The sequence below is a fragment of the Astatotilapia calliptera genome, chromosome 5 (assembly GCF_964374335.1).
Source record: "Astatotilapia calliptera chromosome 5, fAstCal68.1, whole genome shotgun sequence".
NCBI lineage: Eukaryota > Metazoa > Chordata > Actinopteri > Cichliformes > Cichlidae > Astatotilapia > Astatotilapia calliptera.
In genome coordinates this window covers 21,405,145-21,429,189 of record NC_137426.1, presented here as the reverse complement: position 1 = coordinate 21,429,189, position 24,045 = coordinate 21,405,145, and the positions used below count along the sequence as shown (strand labels likewise).

General features: G+C 38.7%; 3 protein-coding genes across 8 annotated transcripts; all 3 read left to right on the top strand.

Moving 5' to 3' along the window:
- Nucleotides 1-306: 306 nt before the first annotated feature.
- LOC113022528 (ras-related protein rab7-like) lies at nt 307-8,854 on the top strand. 3 transcript variants are annotated; one of them, XM_080301274.1, is made up of 6 exons: nt 307-393; nt 4,306-4,368; nt 5,871-5,997; nt 6,152-6,370; nt 7,180-7,308; nt 7,446-8,854. In XM_080301274.1, exons 2-6 carry the CDS (start codon nt 4,316-4,318, stop codon nt 7,539-7,541), a joined length of 624 nt encoding a protein of 207 aa, XP_080157400.1. In that variant the 5' UTR covers nt 307-393; nt 4,306-4,315; the 3' UTR covers nt 7,542-8,854. The 3 variants fall into 3 exon arrangements, with proteins under 3 accessions (XP_080157400.1, XP_026023797.1, XP_080157401.1); XM_026168012.2 differs by having other exon boundaries at nt 308-640; XM_080301275.1 differs by lacking the exon at nt 307-393 and adding an exon at nt 4,009-4,211.
- Nucleotides 8,855-11,130: 2,276 nt separating this feature from the next.
- Nucleotides 11,131-16,826, top strand: LOC113022527 (ras-related protein rab7-like). Of its 2 annotated transcripts, XM_080301273.1 has the most exons (7): nt 11,131-11,232; nt 11,484-11,567; nt 11,685-11,747; nt 12,395-12,521; nt 12,707-12,925; nt 15,890-16,018; nt 16,126-16,826. In XM_080301273.1, exons 3-7 carry the CDS (start codon nt 11,695-11,697, stop codon nt 16,228-16,230), a joined length of 633 nt encoding a protein of 210 aa, XP_080157399.1. In that variant the 5' UTR covers nt 11,131-11,232; nt 11,484-11,567; nt 11,685-11,694; the 3' UTR covers nt 16,231-16,826. The 2 variants fall into 2 exon arrangements, with proteins under 2 accessions (XP_080157399.1, XP_026023796.1); XM_026168011.2 differs by lacking the exons at nt 11,131-11,232; nt 11,484-11,567 and having other exon boundaries at nt 11,586-11,747.
- Nucleotides 16,827-18,612: 1,786 nt separating this feature from the next.
- On the top strand, nt 18,613-24,028 carry arpc4 (actin related protein 2/3 complex, subunit 4). Of its 3 annotated transcripts, none has more exons than XM_080301276.1 (7): nt 18,613-18,667; nt 19,223-19,339; nt 21,771-21,889; nt 21,993-22,104; nt 22,219-22,314; nt 23,223-23,393; nt 23,489-24,028. In XM_080301276.1, exons 2-7 carry the CDS (start codon nt 19,337-19,339, stop codon nt 23,492-23,494), a joined length of 507 nt encoding a protein of 168 aa, XP_080157402.1. In that variant the 5' UTR covers nt 18,613-18,667; nt 19,223-19,336; the 3' UTR covers nt 23,495-24,028. The 3 variants fall into 3 exon arrangements, with proteins under 3 accessions (XP_080157402.1, XP_080157403.1, XP_026023795.1); XM_080301277.1 differs by lacking the exon at nt 18,613-18,667 and adding an exon at nt 18,893-19,030; XM_026168010.2 differs by lacking the exon at nt 18,613-18,667 and having other exon boundaries at nt 19,207-19,339.
- The last annotated feature ends 17 nt before the right edge of the window (nt 24,029-24,045 follow it).

The window sequence follows — 24,045 nt, the reverse complement described above, 5'->3', positions numbered from 1 at the left end:
TCAAACTGTTAAAAGGCAGTAGTTTAAAACTTTGTGAGCTAAGAAATCCATAAAATAAAATGGGTAAAATTAGGACAATTGAGTTTAATATTATTTTAATGTTTTTAATACGTATCTGTCATGTTTGTTTTATATGAATGGCAACAGGGTTGAGAATCAGTACTAATATTAATGTTTTCTCTGAAAAGACCCGAGCTGTGGCATTTAATGGGCTGTGAAAGTCGAGGATAGAGAAGTTATACGGGCCTTAATTAATATTTCAGAAGGGGTTGTTATTGGCTGTTTACGTCTGACGTAGGGCACAAGCGTTGTTTGGGAGGCGGAAGTGAAAGAAGACAAGGGAGAACTAAGTAGTTAGCTGGTTGGGTGGCTTGTAGGCAGGCAAGCCTTAAGGCAAGTGCCAAATTTAAACACTATTTGTAGATAAATTACCTCGTGAATTTACGACACGGTTTTTGTTGGTGTCGACGTCAGAAACTTTTCTGAGAATCTCAAACGGGACATTGCCAAATCAACGCTAGCTAACGTAACGCCTAGTTAGCAACTGACGCTAGCTGCGCTGCACAACAACGGCTAGTTTTCTCGCAGCCGGCTTCGATACGGTCAGCAAGTCTCCTCTACCGTGTGTTACGAGCTGAAAGTAAGTTTTTGAGACGACAAGAAACTCTTTATATGTATAATGTCTGCCCACTTGTCAGTGTTTAGGATGTCCTGACGCTGTAGCTGCTAATGGTGGTGAGGTGTTTTTCGGCAAAAACAAGGCCGGTCTGTGGCTCCTCTGGGTCGAATCCAACAAGGAAGGAGACCGGCTAGTCGGGGTTGGTCTGTCGGCCAAAGCATCGTAAAAGAACAACAACAACAAAAAAAAAAACTCATCATTGTCAAATGTTGTGAAGGGGTGTCTTTAAACGGTGTTAATGCTCATGCACACAGAGAAGGATTTTTACCTCAGAACTACACATCACCGAGTGGCTGAATAGCTACTCGTCACTGTGTTCTTTGGCTACATCTTGATCCTGGTCAGTGTGACCTTTAAGCGATCTCCTCACCCTTATTGTCTACAGGCTGTGTTAAACAGATGTTATATGTGTCTGAGTGTTGCTAGGGAATCTTGACCTGTCATGTCTGTATTATGCGTTAAGTGGGTTTCGTTTCGCTTGTGGCTCACAGGTCACGCGGTTACACGTCGTTCAAGTTGTCTTAATTATACAACGCCCATTGCTTGTACCAACAGGCTCGAGACAGAAAAGAAACATCTTGCTATACATTTATCCAGGTTTTGAGTATTTTACTTTTCAATGACAGATGCTGTCTGACATTTACGTCTACCATTTTCTTATTGTTTCATTAAAAAAATACTGTGCACAGTATGATGACACATATGGTCTTGCACAGTTTTTTAATTAAGTGGTTGGAGTTGAAAAACTGCTCCTCCGCTGCAAACAGCCCTCTGAGTTTGGATTAGTCCTAATTTGTGTGTCTTTTGAAGTTGTTCAGCATATCTATCTCTTCACTCGTACTTGTTATAGCTAAAATACACACGTTTAAAAAGATGATCCTTCATTACTGAAGCATCTGTTTCCCATGTAGAAGCTGGTTAACAAGGACAAATGATGGCGGCTTCCCTCTGTGACCTGGAGTAATTGACTGAACATTGTCTGAACTCTGCTTTCCAAAACTATTTTTAGTTTGGGGTTTGTTTTGTGTTGTTTGGTTTGCATTTATAACCCATGTCAGAGGTGAAGACTAGATGCTCTGAGCAGAAATGTATGAGCATAGAGAAACTGTGGTGGAGTCCAAAACTTCATGGTTTTTAAAATAATAAATAATAATGAGCCTAATTCATGCAGTCATTTCTTAACTGAGAAATACTGTATATTCATTCAGGCAGAAGAAATTATTTAATTTGTTTTGATCATATTAGTGAAAGGCCACAATCTCATTTTGGACTGAACCGCCTGTCAGAAATCGTAGTTGTTAATGAGAAATCATGGACCTGCTGTTCATGAAAGTTTAAATGTCTGATCTCTGCTTCTGCTGTTATCATGTGACTAATTTAAGTACACCTCCGTGACAGTGTGTTGCTGTTGTTCATGCTACTGTCAACTATTTTGTGCTTCACAGGTATTGGATTTCCACTCAGAAAGAATGCTGGTGCTTTCCAGCTTATGGTTGTGTTTTACTTTAGTAAACTGATGCATGCAATTTGAAATGAAGTGTTCATGTTTACTGTTAAATGTTACCTAAAAGGTTATTGCTTCACCACCAAAACAAGATACAATTTGTGTATTTTTTTTTTCACCCAAAAGGAGAAACATAATTGGACTTGACAATTAGACACTGCCACAGTGTATAATATATACAGTACATATCTTTATATGGTGCTTTTCCAGCTCAGAGGAATTTCTGACTCTCAAAACAATAATCAGGCTGCAGGTTTCATTTAAATTTAAAGGGTTTTGTTTTTGTTTTTTAAACATGTACACAATCTAACTGGAGCAGTAAGGTATTTTAGGCACATTAGCAATCATAAAGGCTACAGGTTTTTTTTGTTTTGTTTTTTTCTTAAAGAAAATTCCCAGTGGGAGGCCATGTTTGTAATGCACTGGTGAAACCTTGCTGATGTTTGTATACTACTAATTGTATACTATGCTGCTATAATATACAATTAGGATCATCTTTAGCTTTGAGGAAATACTGCTACATGTTACTGCCAGACATCTGCTTTTTCTGCCCTCCTTATTGACAGTGCAGTACTTTTCCCAGGTTTTGTTTTATCAGTTGCATTGTGATCAGTGTTTACATAGCACCGATAGGACAAAGGTATGGGAGAAGATAAAGCAGTGTCTTAAGAAATCACATTTTATTTTGTCTTTCTAGTCTATTTGTGTATGGGAAAGGTTTATACATAGCCCTTCAAGACATTAATATACATTTTCACTGGAACCCACTGCACAATTGGACAGAACATAAAAGATTTGCTATAAGGTCAGATTTGCGTCAACACTGGAAGCGAAGCACTCATCGCCGACCCCATCAAAGCTGACGTCTTGTTGCTTGTGGACATCGTAGGCTGTGGTTATCTAAGTAATGTTCTAACGTATTTACTACCAGATTATATGTCAAGCAACAGTTTTGTGCACTCTTAATTTTCACTCACTTCAATCACTCGCCTGGTGGTGGTGGAGTTTCTTGGTTTCCACCAACTTTACCTCGTCAGTTGTTATTTCATCCTTAGTTGCTCTTAATCGCTGAATGCCATTCACTTTCTCTGCTCTCTTGTTGAAGCAAATCACTTTCTGTGTGGATGCAGCTTCAGTCTTGCATTGTATAATGATACTGGCTGACAAAATCTCTTTTTTTGTCCTAGTGAAACACCAAGGCATCTAATTTTCCTCTTTTTATTTATTTCAAACATTGCATTCTCAAATAAACAATTGATCACTTAAAGGGGGTGATACAGTATAATACAACACATATTAACTTAATCATGCACTGGGTAAGCTCTTGCTGAAATCTCTGATGAGTATTGGGGAAATTGTGCACATCCCTGAGCAGTGAAGAGTGTTTGAGTGTTCAGAAAAAGCACAGATTGCAGAACAGTTAACTACCACTCTTGCTCAAACTAAAGTGACATACATCCAGTTGTTTTGTCCAATTCTCCAGAATTTAGTCAACATTTTAGCCCCAAATTGACTAATATGTGTCTTTCACTTTTGTATAGATTCTGGGAAAAACTAGATTTAATTTTATTTATACATCTATTTGCATGTTGTCTCCCAAGTCATGTTGTATTTGTGACTGTGGTCATTTTATATAATTATATCTTGCAATGGTTGACGGTGTATTAAGCGTTACATTGTGCAGCATTGGTTTGTCAACTTAGTGACAGTGAAATCAGCAGAAAATGTCTCATATGTCACTTGGTTTGGACTTTGAGGAGGAGTCAATATTCTTAGAAGTAACCTCCCTGTGTGTGTGTGTGTGTGTGTGTGTGTGTGTGTGTGTGTGTGTGTGTGTGTTGAAGTGAGAGGGAGAGAGAGAGATATGTTCCTCGTGATTTGCCCAACAGCTTAGGAAGCACATGACTGAAATGAGTGGCATTCATACATGATTGGTGCAGGGCCATGAAACTCAAGACATAAAGTTGTCCAATAGGCCAGTCTGTAAAGAAACTGAATTATTTTTTTGTATTGATTATGTTGTTCCAGGTATATAGACAGCTAGTGGTTAGGTTGTGACTTGCTATGACGACGTCAGAAAAGCATTAGTAACTAAACCCTCTTGCTTTTTGTCTTACTGCAGCTGTGGAAAAATGACATCCAGGAAGAAAGTGCTCCTGAAAGTCATCATCCTGGGAGATTCAGGGTGAGTCACACAAACTATTCAATTTTTTTTCCTATTGTTGTTTTGGGGTTAATTTAATTTTACATTGCGCTACTTCCTTGTTGGCACAAGTTGTTGTGATGGTGCAATAAGCTGTCGCCAGGCAGAATACAAACTGTGCTTCTTGTATATACAGCCCTTATCTGCTGCTAATCACTACTATTGCTATCAAGCTCAGTTTTCATGCTCATTATGCCGTCTTTCAAAAGTAGTTTTTATATTACAGTTATTCAAACATGGTTTCAAGGGAACTTTTAATTTTTCACAATAATTTATAAAAAAAAAAGCTTAGTAAACAGTTTCATAAGAAACCTTAAAGCTGGGTGAACCTGAGAACACTGAAATCTTTTGTGTATCCCTGTGATAATATGATTCACCAATAAATTACAGTATTTTATATGTAAGGAAAACATAATGGCCAAACAGGTTGAATCAACCACCATTCATTCATTTCTTATTGTTAAGCCAGGCTGAAATGTAACTCCAGGCCATTGAATATTTTAACTTGCAAAAATTAAAATAGGAATGATCCCTGTTTTGTTGAATCATATGACCACTTGGAAAGAATACCAAAGTTGACTCTGGTTCTTTGCTGATTGACCAGAAAGATGAATTTGTAGGTTATGATGTAAACAGTTCTCTAGTACGCTTCAGTAGGAAATCTACGTCTTAATTTAGAACATAGCCTAATGTGCACCTCCTGAGAAATTCTACATTTCAGGTTGACACAGCCCGCAACCATTTAATGGCGTGGCAGGCTGTAGTATAGGGTTAAGAGGGGTTTCTGGTTATTTCACGAGTTAGGATGTAGAATTCCCACAGATATCTAAATCAGATCACTGGTCTGTTTTGTATCTGAGTTTTCTAGATGCAAATTAGTTGACTCTTTTTCACTCTAGTGTGGTGGTAAAGCATCTGAAATGGTTGGTTGACTGTGTGAAAATACCTTAGTTTTGTCCTTGTATTTATTTATGTATAACAACAACATAGCAGTTTGGCAGGTAGCCACACCTGAGAGTGAGGCAAAGCCTTTACTCTTTGGACTTGCTCACCATTCTCTCTTACCTGTACCAATCGGTGCTCTGTCACCCTCACAGGTCAGTAATTGTTTGCACTGATTAAGGATCACGTTAAATTTGCTGAGTGTGTCTTCTTGTTCCACAAGAATGACACACTGATAACATCATCATAGCATGCAGCATTTCAGTTTCCTTTATCGCATGCTTTACGACCTGTAAGTGGCTATACTGCTGTACAGACCATTTGCTAATGTGGTTAGCGATATGGTTGAAGCAGTCATCATTCGTCTTATATGTAGTGGATCCTTGTATTTAAAATCAGCTTGTCTCGATTAAGATGGATACCCAATGTGCTCAAGCTGGTGGAAATTCTAAAAGCTTTAACCACATTCATATATCACCAAACACAGTAATTTAATTGCTGCATATTTCATATTTCTGTTGTGCTGCTGTTTCTCTTCTCAGTGTTGGGAAGACCTCCTTAATGAACCAGTATGTGAACAAGAAGTTTAGTAACCAGTACAAAGCCACAATAGGAGCAGACTTCCTGACGAAGGAGGTGATGGTGGACGACCGACTCGTTACAATGCAGGTGTGGTATGATAACTAGTCGGAGGACTAAATTATGTGAGGACAAATGAAGCTTTAAGTTTTCATGGATTCAAGCACAGTTTTATTGAGAGTTGTTGTTTTGTATTATCTTTAATCCTGGTGTGCCTAACTATTGTTCCTCTTTCATTGCCTAGATCTGGGACACAGCTGGCCAGGAGAGGTTCCAGTCTTTGGGTGTTGCGTTCTACCGTGGAGCAGACTGCTGTGTGCTGGTGTTTGATGTGACTGCGCCCAATACATTCAAAACACTTGACAGCTGGAGGGATGAGTTTCTGATCCAGGCCAGTCCTCGAGATCCTGAGAACTTCCCGTTTGTGGTGCTAGGCAACAAGATTGACTTGGAGAACAGACAGGTTGGTATGAGATTCCTGGTTCTAGTTTCGTTGTTTTAAGAATGACTTTAACTATGTGTGCGTGTCAGTTGTAAGTGCACACAGCACACTGTGGCTGTTACTGTTGTGCTGCTTTGTTTGGTAGATCTGTAGAAGGAGAAAAGACTAAATCATTAAAGACTTGCTGTGACCATAAAGATTAGCGCAGGTGTTGATGGGGTTGCTGTGTAAGGAATGTTAGAGGACTTGGTGAAACTACAAAAGTCACTTCACCTGAGCAGAGGAGCTTCTTGTGGCTAGTGAAGTGCATGCCTTGACAGGGCCTTTGTATAAGCTTGGAAAGCTCACCTCAAGTTTATGTGTTACATAACAATATCAGAGTGGCTTTTTTCCAACGATAGTAACTCTAAACATTGAAGTAACTCTTATCCACACTTTGAAGTGGCATAATCAGAGCATAGACTTCAACATTACAATGTGAATTGACAAATTGATACCTCAGTAAAGCTATTCACGCCAGACATCCAAAAACCAAAATAAAAGCAGTTTGTGAGAACAAATGATACATGTGCCACCTGAAAGTTGTGCACTCACCTATGAGAAATGCTTGTTGAGCAGTTATTCCCCAAATGTAGCTGAAAAATCAACTTTTCCTCCAGCACTGGGAATATCTTTTTTTTTTTATAAGCATAATATGAGTTTGTATGCTTGTGACCTAAATATCAATACCTATATCATAATCAAATAATGCAGAAAATTGAGTTATTGTATTGTACAACTTATTTTAGCTTGTTGTTGTCGATGGACTCAATCTCTCTTTATATCCACAGGTGACCACCAAAAGGGCTCAAGCCTGGTGTCAAAGTAAGAACAACATCCCCTACTTTGAGACCAGTGCGAAGGAAGCCATAAATGTAGAACAGGCATTTCAGACAATCGCACGTAATGCACTCAAACAGGTGAGTTACAGGTTAATGGTGTGTGTGTGTGTGGTGTGCTGGTGGTGGGTTTGAAATGGCTTGTTGCATTGTGTGATTGTTGAATTTTAAAAAATCTTTCGGCTTTACTTAACTTCTTTTTTCTTGGTGCCTTGCAGGAGACAGAGGTGGAGTTGTATAATGACTTCCCAGGGCCCATAAAGCTGGGAGGGAATGAAGGACCTAAACCCGCAACAGAAAGCTGCAGCTGCTAAGAGAAAACTTGGACCATCTTCTCTCTTGGCTTTTTGGAAACGCCCTGTCACTGGTTACATCACCTCCACCTCGCTTCCAGGGAAGGGAATTCCCTACTGGTCTTCCTCCTCCATGCCATTGTTCATTCCACTGACACGACCCTTCGCACAATGTGCTGCACATGGATGTGTCCCCCTCACAATTAATACACAAATTAATACACTAGTGTTCTCTTGTAAAATATGTTGACGAGTCCAGCGCCCAAAGATCACACAAGAAAAAAATGACACCCCCCAGCCCCACTCTGACCTCACGGTCCCTGACTTGATCTCCTGTGAGTGATCTCCTGTCCCAGCAACCCATTTGTGCAGATGATGCCCGACATTCATGCTAAGGGGACAAGATGGAGCCATTTTCAGAGTGCAATTGGGAACTCTAGATGTCCTAGCTGATTATCTTTAATGTGAGGCGATGTTGGCTAATGTCAGCATCCCAAGTTTCGCATTCTCTGATTTCTCTTTTGCTTTCTTTTGCCTATCTGTCAATGAATAATCTTGCTGAACTATATATACAGATGCATTAATTGGCTGAAGATGTTTTTGAAGCCAATCTGAAACACTTTCTTCTTTCTTTTTGCACTTTGTATGTTTTTTTTTGCCTTTAAAAATTATACAGGGATGACTGATTTTTGGGCAACGTCTGCTGCCAGATGCCTTTCAAATTAGAATTCCTCACTCTTTCCTTTTTTGATATGTCCTGAGAATTTGTTGAACACTCTGGTAGATTATCTTTGCCTTTGCCCTTCAAGATTGTGCTTAAAGGGTTTATAACTGCCTAAACAGCACAGTAGAAATGTTGTTAAGTAGACTCAAAGTAAAAGCTGAGTCTACTTAATAAGTCAGTGTAGAACATGGATTAATTGTCCCTGATATATTAATATTTGCCTTTTGTGTAACATTACTTGTACTGCTACTATTACTGCTGTATATGTTCTGTCCTTTCATCAGACGTCTTTCATCGCTATAGAATTACAATATGCATCACCAACACAGCTTACACCTGTCTTCTGTCATGTCTTTGTTATTGCTGTTCTATCTATCTGCTTGTAGCTCAGGTTGGCTAAGTACTTAATATTTTTAACGGATTGTGTATTACAGTGTATAGATGGTGAAGGTATAATGGACTGAAATCAAATGGATATTCTATCTTTCCATTTAATGAAAATATCCAGTTATCTGTCCTGGTAGTACTCCTTATAAGAACAAAATTACTGCAATGCAAACATTGTTGTCAAAGAAAATTCGGACATCAAATAATAAAACTCTTGACTATATTAACAGTCTGGCGTTCTGTGTCTCAGTGTATGTATGGTTGATGAAATTCTCAGTTTCTTTTTCCATTCAGACACCCCCTCAGGTGTGTAATTGTGTGAAGCCTTAATCACAGATGCAGAGAACTGATATACATTTGTTTTTTTACTTTTTCCATCTACTTTGGCCTTCAGTTCACAAAGTTTGAATTCACTGTAAACCAGTTAGTGTTATTGGTATGGGTTTTTTTTTTTGGTTTTTTTTTTTTAAGTAAATGAGAAAAAACTACTTGTATAGGTGTTGAATGCACTGTGCTTCATGTTTTAAGTCATTAACTATTGTTATCAGTTACTTTTTTAGGTACACGTGTTCAACTACTTGTTAGCTCAAATATCTAATCAGCCAATCACATGGTAGGGCAGGGGTTACTTTGAATGGTACCAAAAGGGCTGATCTAACAAGTTTAGAAACTGAACTACTATAACAGACTAGTGTAATTTTTTTCCACCAAAAGTGAAGCACCACCATTGGTCAGATTATTCTCTTAAAAGCATCAGCTTGTCCCAAGGTCCAGTTCAGCAGATCAAATTTACAGAGGAAAATTTAGCTGAGCAATCAATTAAAACAGTGCATGACTGTCAAAGCAGCCCGGCCTCTAATTTTATCCATCTGAGTTAGAAAAATCCACCTATTTAGTTGGGCATTGTTTGCCTTACTTTTAGAGGCAGCAAGTGGCCTGTAGGGGCACTACAGCTTCTAATTTTCAGTGGCAATTCCAGTTTTCAAGTTGGAACTAACTCACTTCCTTGTTCACCCATTTCAAATTTCCTGAACTCAAAAGTTTCAAACACAGGATGGAACAATGAACTTCAATGAAAACATGGTAAATCCCCCCCAATATACCTGCAAACATGGCAACTCAGGGTTCAACATGCAGACTAGAGAAGCTGGGGATCTAACTACAGACAATCTGATCCGCTGATGACTCCTAAACCACCCCTCAGGAAAAATGATGGAGGACATAAAAAGTTATTTAGGCTTTTTCCCTGCGCAGCAGTGATAAAGCTTCTGTCCATAAAAAGCATCGTAAAATGCCCCTTCTTCTTTGTGAAATTTTGTCTGGGGGAATATTGACGTCTTTAAATAGACAGTCTATGTTAAATAAATATGCTAGACATCTTTGTGCCAGCATTGCAGGCAAACATGTCCTGTCACATTTGTTTTCTGTGTTGAATAGTTTTTCTTTCATTTGTGACTTGCAGGTCACGCAGCTACCCGTGATTGTCTGATCATACAACAACTATTTCTTGTACCAACAAGCTTGAGGACAAAATGAAATCTGTTGCCACACATGCAACAGATTTCTTTTTTCAATTCTGTCTGACACTACCATCAACTTTTTCCCAACAGACCTTGTGCAGAGTATAAAGACTGAGATATGTTATATGGACAAAATTACTGGACCTCGTTCCCCAAAATCTTTAAATTCAGGTGTTTTCAGTCCCATTGCCACAGCTCAAGCACTGAGACAGGCAGTCTACCTTTAAAAACATTTGTGAAAGAATGGGTTGTTCTAAAGAGCTCGCTGAATTCGAGTGTTGTAACAGCAACAATTCAGTTTGTGAAATATTTTCCCTCTTAGATATTCCACTATTAACTGCAAAATGTAACACACTGCAAAGTGGGCCAAATTAGGCCAGACACAACAGGCTTATAGTTTACTGGTAGAAATATGCATGCTTGAGCTCTAAAAGGATATTCTGAGTCAGGAATACACCTGTATGCTATGAATCAGCTTTAAGGAAATACTGCTTACTGTCAGAGAGCTGCTGCACTAGTTTTTTCTGTTTTGTCAGTAAAACTGTGATTACCGTTTACTACAGATATGACAAAGGTTTGGGTAAAAGTTAAAACAGCCTCTTATGAAATCTGTCATGAAATGGCTGTGCTGCAGGCAGGATAAGGATCCAGATGCATAACTTGTGAGACAAGAACTCAAAAAAGCTTTAACGCTGGAGTCTTTACATTAAAAAAAAACACAAAAATAAAACGCAAAACAAGGCAGGGCTAGAGCCAGGAATACAAAACTAGGAGGGGGGAGACACAAGGAACAAGGGAGCACACAGCAGAGAGGGAGGGCACAACAATAAACAGAGAGAGAGTCAGACAATAAATACACACCAGATAATTAGGGAAATGAGAAACCCTGGCTGAAACTGCTCAAGGAAAACAAGAAAAAGGAAGCAATACAAAACACGTGACACAAGAGACTATCAAAATGAAACAGGAAATAACACTGAGACAGAGACTCAAAATTACAAACAATCTAATTTCTCTCTTTCTTTTTTTTTACTTCAAGCTTTGGGCTCTAAAATATATCAGCTGATCACGACACTTAAAGGTAGCAGTACAATATATATTCACTTACTTATTTTCACTTACGTGTTCAAAAAAGATTACACAACAGTTAGATCCAGTTGACACACTGGGTGTGGCTGAGCCACGGCTTAGATAAGTCATATCCAGTGTGGCAAACAAATTCTTTAATCAATGCATGTTGAACAGAACTCATGTTATGTTTGTGATTGTGGTTGTTTTGCATAATTATACCATACAAAGCTTGACAGTGAATTGAAATCTGTGTGCTGTCAGCTTAGTGACGCCGAAATCAGCTGAAACATTTGATGTCACCTGGTTTGAGGAGGAGTTGGATTGATTTGCCAAACAGGTTATAAGGTACATGACTGGAATGAGTGGCATTCATACATGATTGGTGCAGGGCCATGAAAACGCAACACAGGAAGTCAGGAAAGCATTAGTAACTAAACTCTCTTGCGTTTTGTCTTAATGCAGCTGTGGAAAAATGACATCCAAAAAGAGGGTTCTCCTGAAAGTCGTCCTCCTGGGAGATTCATTGTGAGGTTTTGATATTAATGTATTTTAAATGTAATTTTAAAGTGTGTTACTTCGTCGTTGGCACGAGTTGTTGTTGTTGTGCAATAAGCTGTCGCCAGTCAGAATATTAGCTATGTATCTTGCATGTAAGACTTAGTTAATCCTATTGTTTTATGCACAATTATACCTTAGTTTCTGAAATACTGTTTAAGGGAATGTTTAAAACTACTTAATAAAGGTGGTTTAAGTGTGCATAACAACACAAAGCTGTTTATCAGATATCCACAACTGAGAGCGAAACAAACATTTTTCTTGATTGTCAGAGTTGCTTCCTCGTACCAATCACCGCTCTCTCACTCACGTGGATTATTACGTATTTGCACTGATCAAAGATGAAAATGAATTTACTGAATCTATTCTCTTATTATGGATGGATAATATTACCCTACTCTTGTTTTATTTTCCTTTACCACATGAATACAGACAATATAACCAGCTATACTGCTATACAGACCACATGTTAAAATGGTTGGTGATATGCTTGAAGCAGTCATATTTCAACCTGTCTATACTACATGCTGCTTTTATTTAAACTCAACTTGGAATAGAAATTTAAAAAAGCTTTAACCACATTCATAAATCTGTTGTGCTGCTGTTTCTTTTCTCAGTGTTGGGAAGACCTCCTTAATGAACCAGTATGCCATCAAGAAGTTTAGTAACCAGTACAAAGCCACAATAGGAGCAGACTTCATGACGAAGGAGGTGATGGTTGGAGACCAGGTTGTTGTATTGCAGGTGTGGCATAAAATGTAGATGGACTCTTTGATCATATGAGGACAAATGAAGATTTAATGTTTAAGGCTTCAAGCACAGCTTTATTGAGAAAAGACATTTCCAGGTCCTTAGTAGGACGTTGTTGTTCTGCATTATCTCTAGTCTTGGTGTCCTGGTGCTAACTGCGTTTCTCTTTCATTGCCTAGATCTGGGACACAGCTGGCCAGGAAAGGTATCAGTCTTTGAATGCTGCCTTCTATCGTGGAGCAGACTGCTGTGTGCTGGTTTTTGACTTGACAGCGCAAAAAACCTTCAAATCGCTTGACAACTGGAAGGAAGAGTTTCTGATCCAGGCCAGCCCTCGAAATCCTGAGAACTTCCCATTTGTGGTGCTAGGCAACAAGATTGACTTGGAAAACAGAGAGGTTGGTATGAGATTCCTGAGACAAAAAGGTCCGGGTTCAGTATGTTTGTTAGAAGGCTGTCTCTGCCATAGCATAGATAACTTTACTTCCCAGTACTGGTATTGAATTTCCTATCAGAAAGAATGCAGGTGCTTTCCAGCTCATGATGGTAAACGAAGTGCTCGTGTTTTAAAAGATTAGCTGATAGATGTATGTTGACTAAAATGAAGACTGATGGGAGTGTTTGTGTTTCTATTAAATTACTGCCTCAAGTGTTATTGACCGACTGTCTAAATCACACTTGATATTATTTAAAAACACTGATGAATGTACCTGAATGAGCAGACATCAGGGGACAGAAATCAACTGACCAGGTAAAACTGTATAACATAACATTTGCCTGTTTTTATATAAGAAAGCAATTAGGATGATCTTTTAGGAAATACTGCTAAATATTATAGTAAGACGGCTGGAGCAGTAAACTTTCTGTTGTGTTAGTAACAATGTGATGACTGTTTACATGCCACAGATATGACTAAGGTAAGGGAAAAGATAAAGCAGCCTCTTATGAAATCAAGGTTGATTTTGTCTCTCAAGTCTATTTATAAATGGATAAGATTTAAAGATAAACTTTCAAGACTCTCACATATTTTTTGTGAAAAAACACTATTTTTTTCTCATATGTTTCATAAATGAAAGCAGAGTAAAACCTTTTCTAGTGTCTGTCAATCAAAGCAAGGAAGGAAAGTCCAAAGCACTGAGTGCGGTAGGGTTGGAAGAGCCAGATCTTCTCATTCAATTTAATTATTTCTCTGTTAAACCTTCTCTTAGTTTTAAAATGTATGCTAAGCTGTAGGTCCATCTTGCATGCCATGTCAGCCTGAGCAGGGACAATAGAGCGAGTTCCAGCGTTGGTGGGAGTTTAAACTAAAGAAACCGAGGCTGACACAGATATTAGGTTGCAGTGATTGGAGCTGATAAGCTCTCGTTCTGCTACTGTAGGTGCACAGGTGTCTCCTGTGGAAATATTCACCCAGTTCGAGTGTTTTCTGAGAACAGAACTCAAACCTTTTTCACTGAATTCAAGTGCATAGAGGTTTCGCTGCACTGGCCTCAGCATGTGTGAGCCATAATGCTGCAGTGTGAATTTACAGATAAGTCCCCGGAAGCTTGTTCTGCCTTTTCTGCTGAGTACGGTCTGGTTTATAAAAAGCTCAGACACCATCCTTCTGCCTGACGCCTACTGATGGTGTTTTAGAAGTCTCAGATAAACAGCTGGTCAAAGCTACGATCATTTTACCAGAGAGAAGAGAAACTTGAACTGCTGGTGCTCTGCATCTAACGCTACTGACGTGTGATGTTTATTTGGCTGCCACTTTGGATGTGTGACAATAATTGTGACTACATAATGTCAAGGGTCAAGATTTCAACATCCTAGTCACACAGCCCTAAAGACTGGTTAGTGACCCTCTGGCAACTTCTGGTCCTGAGGGCTACATGTACATCCTTCAGGACATGGAGCTACATGTGTATCCGCTGACCAAAAACCTCCTTGAAATTGTTTCAGTTGCTAACAGATTGCAAATATGTGGCGTGGGTGTGGTCCTTGGCCAGCTGCAGAGGAGGCGTGACGCAGTGAGCTCCCGGGGCGGCGCAGGGGCGGGGTGAACAGGTGTGCTGGGATCTGACAGTGATTGTGTCTTTTTATGTGTTGGCAGTGACAGACGGAGACGGAACGTGACAGCAGAGAAAGAGAGCGCGGAGTATATGTGTCCACTACAACCCGAGCTTAATAAAAAGTTCTGCACTGTCAAAAGTCGCTCCGGCTGGTATTTCTTGGGTCCACCGTTACAAAATACTAGGAAGCTCTCCAAAGGACAACAAAAAACTGGAAATGGGCATGGCAACATGTTGGTTAAACTTTAGTGAATACAAAGGACCTATAGAAATTCTGCATCTTTAAACTAAGATAAAAGCCCAAAGATAAACAATACAGCTGGTTTGTGGAGATTACTGCACAAAGTTTTTGTGGGATAGGAACCTCCCATCACATGGTGCCTCTTGCTGTTTGCAGTCTTGCGTCACAAATCCAGTCAGTGTATATTGGTTTTTCAGCTGCTGCTGAAGAAAAAGCTCAGGGAGCTCTTTACTCATACTCTCTGGAGAGGAGGGTGTGTTTGATCATTTTACATCTCTCATTCTTTTGTATAGTAATCAACTGCTAAGTTTTATTTTGTTTATTTATTTTGTTTTTATTTTGATAGCAGTTTGTCCATCTTTTAGTTTAATTAACAATTAAAAGAAAATATATTTCTGCTCTTAAAAGTGCCTCCTTCACTATTTTTCTGCCTCAACACTTCTTCTTGCTTTTTCCGTGTCCGCTGGACGTCTCAGGGGACATAACAGATGTGTGAGAAAGGAGAAATTACAATACTGAGCAGAGGGAGTAAAGGCTATGGCTATTGGCTAAAGGCTATTGTATGGGATAAATAAAGATGTTTGTTTCTTGCTATTTGTACATAGCTTAATAAACTAGTGTTTTAAACATAGCTGATGTCCATAAAGTGTCACAAAGTAATCTCAAAGTTTAGAAATTTGTCAGTCTATTGGTAGACAAATTGTCTATAAAGGCAGATAGTTTAGCACTTAGGCTAACTGACCTAGTTGTGGGCCCACAACTAAAGATAAGAAGATAAGAATAGTGAGTGATGTAGTTTCTGTACTTTTGACTTAAACATTGGATCATACTTTATGATCAGTTAATACAGAAAACGGAGCATTTACAAAGTGTCCACACTGTTCTGACAAATCTGCAGCAACCGTGTGATTGTGTCAAATCAGAATGAGCCAGAATCTCAGAGGAATATTTCCAGCACTTTGTTGTTATAAAGAGATAAGGCAGTTCTGAAAGCAAACAGGGGTCCAGCCTGACACCATCCAGTGAGTATAATTTAGATGATTATTAATGATATTGTATATCCACAGGTGACCACCAAAAGGGCTCAAGCCTGGTGCCAAAGTAAGAACAACATCCCCTACTTTGAGACCAGTGCGAAAGACGCCACAAATCTAGAACAGGCATTCCAGACAATTGCAAGTAACACACTCAAACAGGTGAGTTACAGTTTTATGGAATTAGGGGAAAAAATGTTGGTTTTGGAATATATTGTGGCATTGTGTGACCATTGACTTTTCAAAACTCTGTTGGCTTTTTTTTTCAGGTCTCACAGGGGACAGATGTGGAGTTGTATCATGACTTCCCAGAGCCCATAGTATTTGGAGAGAATGATGAATCTAAGTCTTCAGCAAAAAGATGCAGCTGCTAAGGGAAAACTTTAACCATCTTCTCTCTTAACTTTTTGGAAACACACTGTCACCTTGGTTACATCACCTCCAGGGAATGGAAACAGCCTACTGTTCTCCCTCCTCCATGCCATTGTTTATTCCATCAACACTACCCTTCACACAATGTGCTGCACATGGAAGGGCCCCCTCTATCTTTATAGACAAATTAATACACATTTCTAGCATCTCTCGCAGGAATCTTGGGGTAACCTTTGACCGATTTTTCACTTTGAATGCTTGCATTAAATCTCTGGTTCATCTTTGCTTCTATCACTTTAAATCGATTAAGAAATTGAGTTAAACTCCACTGTGTCATGCTCTGAACTGGACTGAATATTTTTCATGTCTTTACTTCATTGGGTTTAAGTTTCTCATTTGTTTTGATGGTTATTATCTTAACAAGACTTCCTTGGAACTTTGAAGCTTGCACGACTGACAAACTCTTGTAAATACTCACATATCACACTGTTGCTAATTCAGCTGAACTGACTCCCGATGAACTTCCATGTACATTTTAAGATTTTTATTTTATTTGATTCGTTTTGATTTATTTTGATAATAAACAAGCATCACTGTACATCAGTGAACTTTTGCATCCATATATCTCCAGCATGTCCCAGAGGTCATGTGATCAGGGCTTGCTGGCTCTGCAGCATACAAAGATAGAGATAGAGTACAAAAGACATCTCTCCCTCTGAGCCTGAGATCTGTGGACTTGGTGGATTAGTTTTTAAAACTTAGATTTATAAACTTGTTTTGGAGTAATTTTTTTGCTCTCATGTTTTAGTATTTTGTTGTTAAAATTTTTGATATTTATCTTAAAAGTACATTTTTTTTTTTTTTGCTATATTTTAAACATGGTCTTTAACGCTATTTAGCATTGTTTTAACATGGGAGACTGTCAGGTTTGACTTGCTTTACAAGACACCATCTAGTGGCTATTAGAGGAACTGCAATTTTGGCACTTCTGCTTTAGCTAGAGGTGTTTAGCGTTCATCCTTCCACAAAAACCACTACTACTCTTCCTGCTTAAACTTTTTTTTGATAACTCAAAATACAATTTTGCCACACTTTTTCGTATATCACTTAAACGTATATCACGTATCATATTAAAACGTGATGATCATGATCTTATCATTAATGATCATGCTGTGAGTGGTTCTATTTGTTGACTCCCACATTAAGGGTGGTGGGACTGGATATCGGGGCCTTTCTATCACCGTGTTAACAAAAGTAATATAGTCAGTCCAGTGACACACTGATACATATATTTTCATGCTTTTTATTTCAGTGTAGTCATAATACTCCTGAACTCAAACTCTTTCATTTGCCAGTGAATAATAGGAATTTGCACTATTAATGACTGTTTTTGAGCCTCCTTGACCTTAGGATGGATTTTAATGTAATGTACTTGCATTTGGAGTTTTTCTACTGACCACTCAGAGCACTTTAGACTAAAAGTCACATTTTAACCAAACATTTCTGCAGTGTTTTATTCTATACAATTCAAGCACTTCTCACATCCACAGCCACTTTAGAATCACCAACTAACCTAAAAAGCATGTCTTTGGACTGTGGGAGGAAGCCGGTACAGGCACAGTGAGCACATGCAAACTCCACACAAGTAATATTGCCACCACCTGTGAATTGTGATGGATAGTGAGATGGATGAGCTACTACGTCACTTACGTTCTCGCTTTTTAGTGGCAGATGTGGCCACTTGGGATAAATTCACTTCAAAAGACCCAATTCACACACCTACGGTCATTTTAGAGTTGAACATTAGCCTAATCCCACACATGTCTTTGGACTGTATGCAGTTACCTGGAAAGAATACTGAAACTCAACAGAGAAAGGCTCTAGGCCCTTCTTGTTATGAGGCAACAGTGCTAATCACTGCATCACCAAGCCTGTGAAGATGAATTTTCTGTCTCTATTTAGCTCAGTGACAGATTGGTAACCTGTCCCTCCTGCCACCATGAATTGGATAATCAGATGAAATTGGATGGATGGGTGCAAAACACTAAAAAGTTAGAAAAATAGCAATAGCTATTCCTCCTAACTTTATAGAAAAAATGGAAATCACCCAGAATAACTGCTAACATGTTGGAATGGCCTTATACAACAGAACAATGCATCCTGTTGCAGACAGGCCTCGCTCACATAAAAGCATTTCTTTTTATCCGTGTTCAAAATAAGCATAGGGCTTACTAAAGTGTGTGTCACTGAGCAGTACCATGCAGTACTGTGTATTACCAGAACCCTCAAACTCTGAAAAAATAGAATTGGAAAGGAATCAAATGAGCATCTGGTATTCTTGTTCTGCTTTCCAGGCAAAGCAAGAATACCGGAAAAAGCAGTAATAGCCGCAGGCTCTTCAGGCGTTACTGACAACTGCAAAAGCTGCATTCCAGTTAGGTAAGCAATTATAGCTGCTTTACTGGAATGACTTACCATTTAAGGAAACTAAAATACTAGCTGGGATTAAATTCTAATTTGTCAAAGGTTTGACAGCGTTTCTAGTAGATAATGGCAGATGGTGTGAGCATAAATTGAGGCAATTTAGGATTTGAACAAACAGCTTGTAGTACAAGGGGTCAGACAGAGAACCGGAAGGGGCATGTATGGAGGTGTGGTCCCACTCCTGAAGATATATCATCTCCATTTCCATTTCACATTACGGTGCATTATAATGTTGGTAGACGTTAATTAGCTACAACAGACACTCACTTTGCCTTCCTTTTTAACGTAATAGTTTCGATATACATGAAAACCTGAAAGGTGTGGTTTGTTGTGTTAACTAATTATCGTGGAATGTTCAGATTTGCAAATTGATGATGATTACTCTCAAGTCATGACAAACAGCTCATGATACACTTCTACATAAGTAATGCTACACTTCCTTTATAAATTATAAGTATTATTATCGATACTGGTATCAGCCATACTGGCCCTGTATTTGCTTGGTTACAGATCGACAGTATCATCACAGCGGCGGCAGCAGCGGATAATTTCCGGAATATTCACAGAAGAGACTCCGTTAGTGCAGCTACTTCCGCCTTTAGCCGCCTCTCCTGACACTGAGAAATGGTAAGAGAAATTAGACATATGTGCTTATGAAACGACATAGCTGAATAGTCGTACATATTCGGCGTTGTGGGTTTTGGGTTTGTAGCCGTTCGTTAACGGAAAATGCACCCATAAACGGATTTTGTTACTCCCCATTTGTGACACTTAGAGTAGCTAGGTGACCGGGATTGCTAACAGGCTAATTTTAGCCAGCTAGTTTTCTTGCTAAAAGAAAAGGCAGATTGCTGTTTGGTTATAGCTCATGCTGATGGTGTGAACAGATAGGTCCTTACTCTGTAGTAATATTAATTGTTAAATAGCGTACAGTGCTGTCTGCGGTGTTGAAAAGGGAGGGTTGCATCTGGCGAGCTAGTTGTCACAGCTGACCTGATGTAATGTTTGATAAGGAGAGATTTAGGGTGGAGGTGCTGCACCCTCTGGAGCTTATGTAAAAAGAAAAATATTCTATTGCTAAGCCATGTTGCATATTTGAATAAAAGCTTTTAACATTTTTATTTGTCTTACTGACTTTTGTAGGGCATGTGGCAACACTCACCGAACACTTTTTAGGCACACTTTGCTAGTACGTTTTGCTTCAGGTGTGCCTTGAATGTTAATAGCACAGATTGAACAAGGTGCATTCATCACAGATTTTGGGCCATTTTGGCACGATGGCATCACACAGTTGCTGCAGGTTTGTTGATTGCATGTTCTTGATCCAAGCCTTCTATTACACCGCATCAGAAAGGTGCTCTACTGGATTCATATCTGATCTCTCATCATGTTCACAAAACCAGTTTGAGATGTTTTGAGCTAGGAAACATGGTGTCTTATCCTGCTCGAAGCAGTCATCAGAAGATGGGTACATTGTATACAACAATACCTGGGTACTCTCTGTGGGATTTAAATGGTGCTCAGTTGGTGACAAGAGAATATTCTCATGCCATCACGCCACCAATGACACCAGGCTGGATGGATCCATGCTCTCATGTAGTTTACCTCAAATGTTGATGTTACCATCTGACTGTTGAAACTGTCAGCAGCAATTGAGACTGATCAGACGGTAAAGCTTTTCCAGTCTACCGTTGTCCAATTTTGGAGAAGGTTTTTTGTTTTGTTTCTTTTTTTTGTTTTGTTTTTTTAGTTGTTGCCTTCCTATTAGCTTGAAGCACTGTGGCCAGTCACCTGACCTGTGGCATCAGCAAAGCATTTTCACCCAGAGAACTGCGGCTCACTGTATATTTCTTTTCCTTTTTTTTTTTTTTTTTTTTGGACCATTTTCTGTAAACCCTAGAGATGGATGTGTGGGGAAATCAGTCAGTCAGCAGTTTCTGAAATACTCACTTAAAACCTCCTTTCTTCCCCACTCAGATGCTCAGTTTGAACTTGAGCAAATTGCTCGACCAGGTCCACATGACTAAATGCACTGAGTTGCTGCCATGGGACTTGCTAATTAAATATTTCCATTAACAAGGAGCTAAACAGGTGTACCTAATAAAGTGACCAATGAGTGTATGCTGCATTGTGATATTGATGACTTTGATTTATGGATGTGATCAGAGGATAAAGTGAACAAAGTCATTACCATTTTTTGGCAGTTAAAAAATATACAATATAAAATAAAATAAAAACATGTTTGATGAGGATCCCTTAAGTGTCATCAAACAATATGTATCTCATTATGGGCTAACTCGCCAACTGAAAATCCTACTTTGGTTTTCAACTGGGTTTAGATCTGGTGAGTGCAAATGCCATAACATATGACTCACATCATTTTTAATACTGAGCAAACAATTCAGCCCTTTCATGCTCTTTGGATGGAGCCACAGTCATCCCCGAAAACCCCGACCATGTTAGGAATGTTTTCTTGGTGTACACATACATATGGTTAAAGATGACTCGCTTGACCACATCCATTCTAATCTCTCACAATTTATTTCTAATAAGGGGTGAAATTCTCATTAACCCTACTATAACATCTGTCTGTCACATCACATTGTCATCCCCAACAGGAAGTTGCTAAATTGCAGTTGCTGACAACTTCCTTTTGGGGATGTTTTTACAGTAGATTTAAATAAATCTCCTGTCGTCCATGTGCCAAAAATGAATCAGTGTCACTCAGAGCTACCTGCGTTACAACAGCTGCATGTATTATGTTGGTTTCCCCCTTATTGATTGAGATTTTATATATCTTCTACACCAGCATCAGTAGTGGGTTTCTTGGTGGTTTCTTTCTCCTGTTATGGATACCTTTATCTTGGTGTTAATGACAGGACTGTATTTTGACTTGACATACCTTTTGAACATAAGCAAGTATTGCAAGCAGGAGAAATTGTATGAAACACTCATGACCTCTCATTGTCCAGTCACACTTGGCTGTACCTGGGAATAGACAGACATGGTTAAGAAAATATTCTCTTGTTTTTTTTTTCTCTTCGATTTTCACTCTCAGACAGCAACGTTGCGCCCGTATCTCAACGCTGTGCGTGCCACACTGCAGGCCGCCCTCTGCCTGGAGAATTTCTCCTCACAAGTGGTGGAGAGACACAACAAGCCAGAAGTGGAAGTGAGGTGAGCCTAGCAACAGCGTAAAACTTGAAGGAGTTTAACATCACAATGCCTACGGATCTATAGTGTTTATAGTCTGCGTGTGTGTTTCTCTGGTTCTTTTTAGGAGCAGTAAAGAGTTGCTCCTCCAGCCTGTAATCATCAGCCGTAATGACAAGGAGAAGGTTTTGATCGAAGGCTCCATCAACTCTGTCAGAGTCAGCATCGCTGTCAAGCAGGTGAGTGCAGACCCTGACTTAGACCAGATGTTAGTAATTAACACACTCATGTAAACGTCACAGCTGTTTGTAATTCCCATTATTATTTTTAATTAATTAACTAATTTGTTCTAGGCCGATGAGATTGAGAAGATTCTGTGCCACAAGTTCATGCGCTTCATGATGATGAGAGCAGAGAACTTCTTCATCCTGAGGAGGAAACCAGTGGAGGTAAGTGGCCTTGGAAAATGCATCAGTCACACTTAGATGGTTCCTATTAGAGGTGTTGGGCATTTTGTTGCCATTGACAATAATTATAATATTTAAAAAATGAAAAAAACTGTTTTAAATTCTGCAGCTTTCTACACATATTTTATTATAATTCATTTGCCAAAAGAAACCAAAGACAACGTCAAATTTAACCCGCATTGTTATTATTGTTATTATTACTAATAATGATATTATCATCAGTACATACAGTACATCAGTATTGTTTAGTCAGAGGATTTTAGTCAGTTGGTAGGTGGTTGCTGGGCAACATGGTGCCATTATGTCATTCATAATTTTGTGTATATAAATGAGATGTTAGTATTGTGAAATTAAACTGATGCAATGCCTATAACATGTTATAGGTGCATAAATGCCACAAATGGGTCATTTAGCACATGATAAATGTGCAAAAATACAGAAAATCGTATGATAGGTCATTGCACAGACTGTCCTGTAATTATGAAAGATAATGTTTTCTTAATTTACTGTGAACTTTCCTGTCATTTAATTGTTTATCTTTTCGTTAAGTATTTTTATGTAGTATGTAAGGGGTGGGCAGTGTTCAAGAGGAAAATTAAAAATAAAAACTTTTATGAACCTTCAAATGTCATAAACATTATTAAACACAAAAACTTTATATAGTTATGTAGGTAGCGACATGTTCTTAAAAGTTGTTTTAGGTTAAAATAGCAGCTGCCCTTTTACCTCCAGTGTTTTCCACAAATAAAAGATAAAGTTTAGTTGCAAATAACAAGCTCATTGATTCAAGTATTGAGAGTTATATTACTTTTTGAACTCAACAGCATTCAGTTCAAGTGAATGTGGTGATGAGATCATCGTTAACATTACTGTTCTCTTTAATTTCACAGGGCTATGACATCAGCTTTCTCATCACCAATTTCCACACAGAACAGATGTACAAGCACAAGCTAGTGGACTTTGTCATTCATTTCATGGAGGAAATTGACAAGGAGATTAGTGAAATGAAGCTGTCTGTCAATGCCAGGGCTCGCATCGTCGCTGAGGAGTTCCTCAAAAATGTGAGTTTCAGTAATTCTTTCACGTGCAAAACTTTAAATAAAGATGACCAAGAGTTAAAATATGATTTTCATTGCTTTTTGTTCTTCTGTTGCAGTTCTGAGACCGAAGAAACTCGGAAAAATGCATTCCTTTTGCAATCTTGGCCGTCACTGTGGAGCGTTCACATCAGAGGAGACAAACTATGATCAGCCAATAAAAGCTGAGCTACATAAGACGTACAGTAATGATGTACAGGCCAATGAGCTTTTAGCCTTTAAACTTTAATTCCCTCTGTGCTCAGAAATGTTGGTGGTTGTACATAATGAAGATTTACGTGTGAAACATTCATTTCTGCCTTGAACATAACGAGTCAGGGCAGGTCCTTAAAAAGAGTTATCAATATTCATGAGCACAGGCTAATATGGATCTTTTTTTTTTCCAGATAATTTAATTTTTTTAAATATATAGACAATATATATATACTATATGCATATTAATTTCCTGTTTTGTTACAACAGACTTCAACCCATGAATGCAATCAATTGGATAATGATTCTTGCTGTAGTTCACAAGTACACAGACGAGTCTGTCGTCGATGAAACAAGAATACATTTGCTGGCAATGAAGACGAATAAAAAACCCAGTCTGCTTTGTATTTTCTGTGATTTCTGT